The following is a 12,932-nucleotide window of genomic DNA, read 5'->3' as shown; positions in this document are numbered from 1 at the left end:
TATTTAATAAAAATAAAAAAAATGCTGCTAATGAAAATCCCTGCTTAGTCTAATTGCCTTTATCCCCTCCAGACTGGAGGGGGAAAAAAAAAAGATTTGGTGTAGAAACAAATATTATATTATATTATATTATATTATATTATATTATATTACGTAGGAATGTTTTGCTTACCGGTTTGGCATAATGTATTCAGTCTCCATCTAGTGTTTATTTGTTAGGCTATTTAAAATAGCAGAAAAGTGTTAGTGTAGCCTACATATTTTTATATGACCGCAAAGCTGTAGACCTATGAATAAATAAAGGTATTTCGATAAATATGTTTTTTTTTTCTTCTTCATTTATTTGGCTCAAAAGTTGACAATGTTAGCAAGACGCGTCGCACATCTGACGTTTGAAAACCAAGACGAGAAACGAAAGCGAAAGTAAACCGGTCCGGGGAACTGATCACGGGTCCGTCGGGGATCGGTGAACTTCTGCTGATCTTTTCTGAGATATCTTATCAACATGAGCTGCGATCAGGACGCAGAGACGCGTCACATTCTGGACTGTTTCAGAGACAGACTGAAGCGACTCGTTCAGGTCGAGCCACTTCTGGATCTGCTGCATTTCCTCGAACCGGATCGAAAGGACCGGATTAAAGCCAAGTTTCGTGAGGAGGGGAACATAAGCGCCGCGGCACTTCTGCTTGACGAGATTATTCACTCTAAAAACTGCGAGCAGGGATGGTCGAGAGAGCTGATCACCGCGCTGGAGACCGTCGGGTGCAAACACGCCGCAAAGTACGTGCTGAACAGCCCACCGGAGCCCACAGAGGAGGCCGAGAACGACAGCTGCGTCCGGCTGATCGACCTCCTGCAGCTCACGCTGGTCAACATGAAGACCGCAGACATGTGCGCACACTGCCGCGCGCTGGGGCTCCTGACGCTGGAGGACCAGGAGAACGTCAGTAATCTTACATCAGATCGGGGGGCCCGAACAAATGGGGGGTCAAAAGCTAAGAATTTTAAAAAATGTGTGACCCTGGACCACAAAACCAGTCGCGTAAGGGTCTGAAAACAATCATCTGAAAGCGGAATAAATAAGCATTCCATTGATGTATGGTTTGTTAGGATAGGACCAAATTTGGCTGAGATACAACTATTTGAAAATCTGGAATCTGAGGGTGGGGAGAAAAAAAAAATCAAAACATTGAGAAAATCGCCTTTAAAGTTGTCCAAATGAATTCTTAGCAATGCACAGGCCTATTACTAATCAAAAAATAAGTTTTCATATATTTATGGTAGAAAATTTACAAAATATCTTCATGGAACATGATCTTTACTTAATATCCTAATGATTTTTGGCATCAAAGAAAAATCGATCATTTTGACCCTTACTATGTATTTTTGGCTTTTGCTACAAATACACCCCAGCGATTTTGTGACTCTCATTCATTCATTCATTCTGTTAAAATATTGAAATATTCACTTTAAAAAAATGAGGGGGACTTAAAGTAAATATATTAGCCTACGTCACAGGGGCTGACAAAAAAAGGTTTGTGAATCCCTGCATTACAACTATAGACAGAAATAATTATCATCAGTAGAGGGCGCTATAAACCAAACAGAAACAGATGTGCTATAAATTGTGTATTTGAGTTACTGATGTGGCTCTGACATACTAGATGAAATATTAAACTCACAATTCAATAAAATGTTATTAGTAGTGATATACTTAATTGCAATATACACTCTAAAAAATGCTGGTATTTGACCCAAAGTTGGGTTGAAACAACCCAGCATTTTTTAGAGTGTAACAACAACAATTATTTATATTAATATATACTTTTATATATAATGTATATTTTATATAAGTATGCATATAATACTATTATTAATCATATTAATAATGATTATTAATAATTACATCTCATTTAATATACTACTAATACTTGTGATAATTAATATATTGTTATACATTGCATGTAATATACTACTACTAACTATTATTATTACTACTACTACTACTACTACATTGGATGTAAAATACTATTTATTTGTATAATATTTATATATAATAATGTATTTATATTTATTCATTTAATATTGGATGTAATATACCATATTTATATATAATAATTTATTTATATTTATTTAATATTAATAAATTATTATGCATGAATAATTATTATAATTAATTAAAGGTGACGTGTCTGAGCTTGAACAAACAACATTTCTGAACATAGCCTTTTTTTTAAATAAATACTTAAAAAAATTACAAATAACAAAAAAAAAAAGATTAAATGAATGTTAAGAATTCAAAACGTTCTGCATATCACGAATGACCCATATTGAGATTAACTAACCGGCCTGTGTGCCTCTTTGTCTAGTGTCTGTCAGCGTTGTTCTGTTGGTTCTTCCCTCTTGTCACTCATATTAAACGCATTAACTATTTGTTCATTATGACTCCGGCAGATTCTGAAACTCACAGAGAATCAAGGGAACATAGGTGGCGCTCGGCTGCTCCTCAAAAGGCTGGTGAAAAACGAAGCTGGCTGGTTTTCCAAATTCCTTCAGGCTCTGGAGGACACCGAGCACCACGAGCTGGTGCGCGAGCGGCGGGGAGAGCCGTGTAATGAGGACGGTGAGGCTCATGTGCAGCACAAATCATCTCCAGCAACTGATAAAGAATTTCATCAAGCTGCCACAGGCTCTCTTAGAGAAACAGGAAAGCAGCAGAGGTCAAACATAATTCCCTTGTTTAGACTAGATACCCCACTGTTAGTTTCTGTATAAACCTGAGAACAAACCAGCTCTTACAAAAGATGATCATCTTGAGATTGATGTTTCAAATTTTCTTAAGAAATTTGATGTGTTTCTACTGGGGAACTAACAATGGGAAATCCACTTCATTTCAGTTCCTTTAAGTTGTAAAGGAAGCATTTCTGTAGCATTTACAAAAAAGGGGGGGGGGGAAACATTACAAAAATCAAAACTACACTACCGTTAAAACGTTGGGTGTCAGTAAGAAATGACTATTTTAGCAAGGGTGCACTAAATTAATCAAACGTGAAAGTTTGATAAATGCTCTTCTTTTGAACTTTCTAAACATCAATCCTGAAAAAAATTGTATCATGTCTTTCACAAAAATATTAAACAACATTTCAACATTGATAATAATAATAAGAAATGTTTCTTGAGCAGCAAATCAGCATATTAGACTGATTTCTGAAAAATCATGTGACACTGAAGACTGGAGTAATGATGCTGAAAATTCAGCTTTGATCACAGGGATAAATTACATTTTAAATTATATTAAAATAGAAAAGAGTTATTTTAAACTGTAAAATAATATTACACAGTATTACTGTTTTTACTGTAATTTTAATCAAATGAATGCAGCCTTGGTGAGCAGAAGATACTTCTTTCAAAAACGTTAAAAATCTTACCGACCCCAGACTTTTGAACAGTAGTGTGTTGTTAATGTTCTCATATAAAGTACACAATACAGTAACAGTTCTTAATTTCTAAAAAAAAAAAAAAAAAAATTTGTTTTTTTTGCAATTTAGTAAAGGCTCTTGATAACTATAACAATAATGATATAATTTTAAAATCATTCTAAATGTAAATAAATGTAAAGTGGTAGAATCCACAGCACAAATATAACGACAACATACAGAATATCACTGGAATCATTTTTACAAAAATAAAAAGATTCCATCTGATGAATAATAAAAACATGTGACAGCCAATCAGAATCCACTCTAATTTAATGAGCTCGAGCAAAGGGACAGATGACAAAACTGCACAATAAACAGAACGTTTTTGTGCATTGATGTGAACACTAATATAGTTATCATTAATAGTTATTGTTCTTGGTGTGAACAGACCTCGAGTTTTAGAGCATATCAAACTGAAAAAAAAACTTGAATTTGAGATTGATCTGAGTGTTACATTCATGAATCAGACTACACTGGTCATGCTCTTTGTTGCTGCCTTTTAAGAAATAATTTCTTGATTTCCAGAAACAGATGATGCACGGGTCATTCTTTTGAGACATGCAGTTATATATATGGTTTGGTTTCGACCATAGTTGCTTGACAGATATTCAGAGCATTATGCATAAAGAGAGTTACTGTATTGATTACCTGTGTGTGTTTCAGAGGCCATTCCCAAAAAGACTCATGGCTGTATTAGATCAAATGGGTGCTTCTACTAAATACTGAGCATTTTTCAGTTTTTCTTTTTTAATAAATCTGCAAAGATGTCAACAATTCTGTGTTTTTCTGTCAATATGGGGTGCTGTGTGTACATTAATGAGGAAAAAAAATTAACTTAAATGATTTTAGCAAATGGCTGCAATATAACAAAGAGTGAAAAATTTAAGGGGGTCTGAATACTTTCCGTACCCACTGTATATATGGTTTGGTTTCGACCATAGTTGCTTGACAGATATTCAGAGCATTATGCATAAGGAGAGTTACTGTATTGATTACCTGTGTGTGTTTCAGAGGCCATGTCAGTCGAGACTGTTGAAGAGGGTGAACAGTCATGTTCGGAGACTATGCCGGTTCTCCCTCCCGTTCTCTCAGCGAACAGCTCGCTTCTGTCAGAGGATCTGGACAGCAGTGTGGACAGCAGCGGTCTGGGTGCATGTGCTGACAATGAAGGTGAATATCTGAAGCTTGCTCTTTCACAAGTCATAGTACATTCAGGCAAATAGACAATCCTGCCCTAAACATGATCAACTACTATTCTTTGTATTATTGGACTGATTGATCTATCTGGAAAAAACATCAAAGCCTGGACAAACACATGCAATGCAATGCAAATACAGTGTTTTAAATCTTCTGTAGCTCAAACCAAACTAACAGCAGCACATATATTCACTTGCAGAGGTCGACATGTACAAAGAAGGTGAGGAGGAAGATCTCACAGAGGATGATGATCCGTCAGGTACAGTCACTTGACTTCCATGCATCTGCAAATCATTCAAAAGTCACTGGTCCTCATTGTTTGTTGCAGTCCCAGCAATTAGTGTACTGTAAAAGATGCACAAAAGCATTAGTTGAACTACAAATTTTCTGTAGTACAGTTTCTAGTTATTCCCAGCTCTGAACTAATTCATCCAATCTCTAAAACACATTTTTAAACATAGTTATCCAGGAGGGTTGTGTGCCATTTGCTCAGATTTGAATTAAGAATTGGATTTTAAATGATCAATTAAACAAAATGCCTGTTACGGAAAATTGCAATTGATTACTATACATTTTACATTCAATTTAGAATAAGTTAAAATAAAATAAAGTAAAAAATCAAATTAATGAAAAAGTAAAATAAATAAAGAAAAATGAACAAATACAGTAATATAAATGAAAGTAAACAATGAATAAATAAACGTTTAATAAAAATGTATTTAAAGTAATGGTTAAATAAATAAAAGTTAGTTAAATAAAAAATAATAAATAAATGCATACATGTACATACATACAATAGACCAACATGAAGCAGGCTTTCATGATGGATAGTTGGGTCTGTATGACGTGGCCCATTCAGTTCAAATTCACACTAATGAATTACAACCAGTCCCTATATTATGAAGTTTGCTTAACACATTAACCAATAATGAGGAACATCTGGAAAAGCCATGGAAATCCACTGGTCAAAAAGTGAAACAATTCATAACTATTTAACAGCATTATGAATATTAACCCTGATTTAATAGTGGCCAAGTCCTTTAATTGTACCTTCAATAATTTGTCCAGTTCATTGTTTGAAAGGAAATAAAACACTTTCTTTAAACCATTTGACATTTTACCATAACTGTTCATTCTTTTGTAGAATACATCTAATGACCCATAATCCAGCCTTTGCTTGAGAAATGTTCCTGCAAGCAATTAACTGTCGGGAAATCATTTTCATAGTGTTATTATTATTATATAACCTATGGAAAAGAATGGCTTAGTTGTGTTCAGAGGTCAGATTCTCTGTGGTTTTGTTAGAGCTGAGCTCCACATGTGATACTTTCCCCTCGACCGCAAAAAGTTTGCCTGTCTCGTCTCCTCAATAAAGTGCTAAATCATTGTCATATCCAGAGCATATTTCCACTCGGATTTCAGCAAAGACGCCTTGTCCAGACCAAGCCCTGCTGCTAGCACGAGGCTTTGTTTGAGTGCATATTGAAGTGATCAATAACGGGTCATCATGGTCTGCAGGAGAGAGAGGACGTGTGTTTGAAATGAGGAAAGATGCATTTGTGAATTTCTGTAAAACACAAACATTTGTGACACAAATGACACATAATGCTCTCTAGAGACAAGCAGAGTGAATAAAAGGGAGTTAAAAGGCAGTTTTTAAATTAATGGCTAAAAACATGCATTTAAATCATGACATTGTTAGCATATTAACTGCAAATATATTATAAACATTCCATATATAAATGAGCCATAGTATTGCCTCAATATATATTGCAAAGACAAATAGCATGCAATGCCATTAATGCAACTGCAGCATGCATTCCTTAGTCAATCATTACTATACAGTACGTTTCACATTAAATATTAATTCAAAATAAAATACAAACATGCATTAAAATCATGATATTGCTAGCATAACCATTGCAAATGTACTATAAATGTTCACTATATCACTGAGCCTTAATATTGGCCTCAAATATACATTGCAGAGACAAATGGCAAGAGTAGAGAACATGTATATAAAAAAAAGGTTGCACGGATAGTTAGTATAAGTTAAACTGTCCGTATTGAATTAAAATAATACATGCATTAAAATCATGATACTGCTAGCATAATCATTGCAAAATTTTGTTTTATAAATATTCAATATCATTGAGCCCTAGTATTGCCTCAAATATACACTGCAAACCCAAATAGCAAGCATAATGCAAACGCAACATCTAAAAATGAATGCATGGATTCATTACTCACTAATTGCTATACATTTCAAATCAAATGAAATTAAATTGTAATACATTCAAATAAAACATTTGCGGAGACACATTACTGTCCATTTCAAAATAAAGCAAAATAAAAAAAATAAATATAAAATAAAGCATGCATTAAAATCATCATATTGCCAGCATAATCAATGCAAATATATTACAAACATTCAATATATCACTGAGCCCTTGCCTCAAACATACACTGCAAAGACAAAATGTCAAGTGTGACGCATAGACAGCATGCAAGAACTCATGCACATATTCATTACCCAATAATTATTACATATTTCAAATTGAATTAAATTAGAATCAATTAAAATAAAACATACTTTTGCAGTTAAACTATGTTTTGAGACAAAACTCAAAACTCATGCACGGATTGATTCACTCGCTAACCACTTCAGGTGCTTCTTCCAGGACATTCCCAGCTGAGAAAATTCCCGGATGCACGTGACTGTCGACCACATTTTTATTGTTTGTTTAGTGCATTCTATCCTTCTGCCAAAAATGCTGTTAACATAACCATCAGCTATTGCACTTGTTCATAAACAGCTCATCCAGATCGATGACTTCTCTAGGAATGTCATATTGTCAGAGAATTATAAACAGTCCGAGTTTCCTGTTAGCACATAAAAAAGGAGTCACACCAACTGACGTCCATTCAGAAAACCACTATGGCAGGTTTACAAGACCAGTAAAAATCACATGCGTTAAGTGGTTAAGTGCATTAGACTGCAAATGGATGATAGAGACGTGAATCTCCTCAATGACCCTCAGGCACATTAGTTTTGAGAACATGTTCCAAATGCTGACAGTGGAAGAGGGTGGAGATCCACCAGTCCACTGCATTACTTCATGAAGACACGATCAGGGAGGACACGACCAATAGGAAAGAGAAATCACAATGGAGATTTCATTTCATGGAGATTTCCTTTCTACTAGACAAAGAGTAATTGGCTGAAAGTGTCCTCACCCTCAGGCTTCCAGGACATTCCCAGCTGAGAAAATTCCCGGATGCACGTGACTGTCGACCACATTTTTATTATTTGTTTAGTGAATTCTATCCTTCTGCCAAAAATGCTGTTAACATAACCATCAGCTATTGCACTTGTTCATAAACAGCTCATCCAGATCGATGACTTCTCTAGGAATGTCATATTGTCAGAGAATTATAAACAGTCCGAGTTTCCTGTTAGCACATAAAAAAGGAGTCACACCAACTGACGTCCATTCAGAAAACCACTATGGCAGGTTTACAAGACCAGTAAAAATCACATGCGTTAAGTGGTTAAGTGCATTAGACTGCAAATGGATGATAGAGACGTGAATCTCCTCAATGACCCTCAGGCACATTAGTTTTGAGAACATGTTCCATATGCTGACAGTGGAAGAGGGTGGAGATCCACCAGTCCACTGCATTACTTCATGAAGACACAATCAGGGAGGACACGACCAATAGGAAAGAGAAATCACAATGGAGATTTCATTTCATGGAGATTTCCTTTCTACTAGACAAAGAGTAATTGGCTGAAAGTGTCCTCACCCTCAGGCCATCCAAGATGTAGATGAGTTTGTTTCTCTATGGGAACAGATTTGGAGAAATGTAGCATTCCATCATTTGCTCACCAATGGATCCTCTGCAGTGAATGGGTGCCGTCAGAATGAGAGTCTAAACAGCTGATAAAAACATCACAATAATCCACAAGTAATCCACACCACTCCAGTCCATCAGTTAATGTCTTGGGAAGCCAAAAGCTGTGTGTTTGTAAGAAACAAATGCATCATCATTTTTAATTTCAAACCACTGCTTCTGGCCATAATATGAGTCCAAAATCCATAATAACGCTTCCTCCAGTGAAAAAGTCCATCCCCTGTTGTCCTCTCACATAAACATCACACCAAATCCACCAACATATTTGGCTTGTAAACTGTGCTTGATCTGTGCAGATATCTCTCCTGATTCACATAAGACAACTTCACTGGAGAAAGCAATATTGTGGATTATAGACTTATATTTTAGCCGAATGCAACAGTTTGAAGTTAAAACGCCTTAATGACGGATTTGTTTCTTACAAATTTCTCTTTTAGGCTTCACAAGATGCTAATTAACCCTTCGCAAAAACCCGCCCTCCTTAGTTACTTTTGCTATGTCCGACAAACAATGCCGCTCTCACATTACACATCATGTTCTCATGCAGTGAAAAATACATTGCTGAGCAAAGAGGAAACTGACAACACAACGACAGACAAGACAGAGCAGGTCTCAGCTTTAAAATTTTTTAATTTAAGAAATTCAAACAATAAATAATGTGTCGCAAAAGATCCCTGTATCGCCTCAGTTCAAGCAGCACACGTGAACCGATCTCTTTTCATATTTACTTAAAGCACGAAATAAGACTGAATGAACATCAGAATGTATTTTATTTCAACCACGGAAAGATGTCAATACACACCGTTTTTCAAGTTTAGGCTGCTTTCACACTAGCACTTTTGGTGCGCACCCGGGTTCGATTGACGTCAGAGTTCGGTTCGTTTGGATGATGTGAACGCTGTCTTCCGAACTCGGGTGCGCACCCGCGAACCGTACCCGAGTCCGCTTAAAAAGGGTGGTCTGGGTGAAAGCACTGTCGGACAAGATAGCAGATTCTGCGTTATGATTGGTCAGATCGCCTGTCAATCAAGCTCTTTGCGAACGGTCAATTGATGGACTGGAGTGGTGTGGATTACTTGTGGATTATTGTGATGTATTTATCAGCTGTTTGGACTCTCATTCTGACGGCACCCATTCACTGCAGAGGAGCCGTTGGTGAGCAAGTGATTGCAATGCTACATTTCTCCAAATCAGTTCTGATGAAGAAACAAACTCATCTATATCTTGGATGGCATGAGGATGAGTAAATTTTCAGCAGATTTCCATTTTGGGGTGAACTATTCCTTTAATATGAACAAACATGTTCAATTTCTTCCAAGCTGCTATCCACATTTATTTTATAGCTCTAAACACTTACTATATGTCAACAATCATCTTATTTGTGCCTGTTTTAAGGAATTTTAGGAGAAACATCAGAGACAGAAGTTGATACTTAAACACTTGCATAACATAACTGAGAAATCCATTAAGTGTCTTTAGTTATAAAAGAACTTTCGCTCTGGGGAACCTGATTTGTTGCTTCCTTGTTTCCTTCTTGTGTAATGAATTCCTTAAACTAAAGTCAGTTTCGTAAGTCAAACAGACAAGGTTGGAAAGGGTCGGCGCTGCCTGCGAGCTTGACTTACTATTGACTGATAACTTCAATATGATTCACAATCTAATGCATTCTTTTGTGAATGATGACCCTTTTTGACCTCTTTGATTAAAACAGCACTTTCCAAGAGCTTGCATGTGATTTAACCTTGTCAAATCATATAAATGAGAGTGTCTTTAGATGAAAAAAGGACACAGAGTTCAGTGGATGTTCAGACCTATTAAATGGCTTGCTATTTTCCAATGATTCACAATGGCATGTGAAATGTAACCGTTAATTCCTAGTGTTAAAAGTTCAAGCATGATGTTTAAGACAGTATATCCCAAAGATAAATGCAATGTGATTGCTAAAATCTCTTCAGTTATGACGTCAATTTGTAGGCAAATGTGGAAGACTAATTCATCATGGATTCCCTAGGGATTTTTTTTTCAGTTCTACAAGTAAAATACGGTCTGTGGTGAAAGTTACTTGAAGACGTTTATATAAGATCATACCGAGTTACTTTAACTACCACAAGGGTTTGAGTTTAAAGATTTTTGTTGCATCATTTAATAACAATTAAGCACATATACCCCCTGAAATACTGTAATGAATACTGTACAAATTAAAGGCAACACACCATGGTATGTACTTTATAATTTCATACAATATGAATAAATATTTTATATTTTGTTTTTATTTTTATTTTAAAAAAGAGTGATTAACTGTTATTAAAAGAAGTCTAATAGGCTTCATTTTATTGAAAATTTTATTTAATTAATATTATTTCTAATTTCTTTTTTGTGTTGGCACATACCGTATATTAAATACTTTACAATTTAAATATAAAATTGCATAAAATATTTATACATTTTTGTTTAATTGCTATTAAAATAAAAGTCATGCTGCACAAATAATAAAAAATAATAATTTTTAAATTAACAATTCTAATTTCTTTCCTTAGATTTCAGGACTATATTTGGGTTTTTATAACTGAGTTTTTAAAGATGGAGTAAAACAAGGTCTGCGACTTCACATTACTTGAAGATATTTGTATAAGATCAGACACCAAGTATCTTCAAGTAATGTTTACCACAGACATCATTTTACTAATAAATCCAAAACTGGCATTATGAAAGTCAATAAAAGAATCCAGAAAACCAAAGGAACTGAAAGTTTGAAATTCATCCTGGGTTTTTGGATTATAATCTGAACAGCTATATTTTTTGTAGGTGTGCATTAAAAAAAATGTATGTTATTAGTTGCTAAATTTGTTGCAACTACCCAATTTGTTGCCACTGAATTTGGGCACTGGGATTGTCGTAGTCCTTGAATAGCAACTTGTTAGAAACGTACATTTGCAAAGCACAAAATTTACAACACGCCATGCAGTTTCTTAAATAATATTAAATACAGAGACTCTGTTTTACTCATAAATTGAGAAAAAAAAAAAACGCTTTTCTAAAAAGCCTTTCAGAATGACTCGTGCTAAATTATCTTCCCGGGTTTTAGATCGAAAACCTGAACAACTCGATGAGCCGCATTCACTACTGAAGTTTAAAGCTCTGAAATTGGACTGATGATGCTGACAGACTAAACAAATGTTTAATATTGGCAGAGAACATTGAGTTTCCACATGAAGCCACGTGAATGAAAACACACAGACCTGCTTCAGCGGCTCATCTGTCCTCTGCCAAAAGCTCAGTCTCAGCTTGTGTGTTTTTAGGGTAATTGTTCTCCCAGACCGAAGCAAAATGGGCTCTTTTAGTAACCCTATTTTGAATTTTGCCTTTCTGTAAGTGAAACCACGTACAGATGTGTAGATGTGTAGATCTGCATCCTTGTGTTTGGATAATGTGGAATTTCCACTTTAATTCATTCGATCGGTCTAAATACTACAGAGAGCTAGAGGCTATGAAATAATGTTTACTTTGGGAATCTCACAAAAAAAATATTCAGGTCACATTTAATCACAAAATCAAAAGAAAAATATTGTGGGGGGGGATGTTGTTTATAATAATTTCCGTTTTTTTCAAAGCTTTATATTAAACAAAGTACTTCATTCAATATTTCACAAATTAATTATCAAATATTTTAAAATATATTTTATTGTAAAATATTACAGCAAAATAATAAAAAATATTTGATATCACATATTTGCACTGTGATGATACAATTAAGCATATTTACAATTAATTACAGTAATGCATCGATGTGTTTTAATTTTGAGTTGTAATAATTATGATTATTTTCTAAACTGATTTTCATTAGATTCTTAATACTGTAATGCTTTAATTATGTAATACTTTTACATTTTACTAAAATTTAGGCATAAATGACAGACTAAACACATATTTAATATTGGCAGAGCACAATGTTTCCACATCAAGGAAACACAATTTAAGTATACTTCACACTTTAAATATAATATAGAAGCAGTAAAATATAAATAGAAGCAGTAATAAAGACACATATAAACACTTTTAATAAAATATTTGAATAAGATAAAATTATATAATTATTATATAAAATAAAATAAACTTCCTCACATTGCAGTTATGATGAGCAAAAAGTAAGATTAAACTAAATCAAGCGTAAGTGTTAGTTCTGGCAGGTCACGTTAGCCAAGCTCGCATCAGCTGACTCTCAGCTGATCCCCATCAACCTATAGGAATACGACACCTATCTAAGCATTCTTGTATAAGGTCCCTCAGTATTATCAGCAGTTTTCACATTGCTCAATAGCTAATTACCCTCCTCCATCCCCA

The 12,932-nt window shown here is 34.8% G+C and overlaps 1 protein-coding gene across 1 annotated transcript in view; it reads left to right on the top strand.

The window, feature by feature from the left end:
- The first annotated feature begins 248 nt into the window (after positions 1–248).
- Positions 249–12,932, top strand: part of LOC107722900 (interferon-induced helicase C domain-containing protein 1-like) — a 35,938-nt gene continuing 23,254 nt past the window's right edge. Inside the window, exons 1-4 of the mRNA XM_016531396.1 lie at positions 249–943; positions 2,455–2,623; positions 4,491–4,649; positions 4,876–4,935. Coding sequence (XP_016386882.1) covers positions 506–943; positions 2,455–2,623; positions 4,491–4,649; positions 4,876–4,935 — 826 coding nt within the window. The 5' untranslated portion in view covers positions 249–505. The remainder of the gene's footprint in view (positions 944–2,454; positions 2,624–4,490; positions 4,650–4,875; positions 4,936–12,932) is intronic.

This window comes from Sinocyclocheilus rhinocerous, unplaced genomic scaffold (assembly GCF_001515625.1).
Source record: "Sinocyclocheilus rhinocerous isolate Xijiao unplaced genomic scaffold, SAMN03320098_v1.1 scaffold934, whole genome shotgun sequence".
NCBI classification, from domain to species: Eukaryota; Metazoa; Chordata; class Actinopteri; order Cypriniformes; family Cyprinidae; genus Sinocyclocheilus; species Sinocyclocheilus rhinocerous.
Note: the sequence above shows the minus strand (reverse complement) of the source record. Positions and strands in the feature narration are given on the sequence as shown.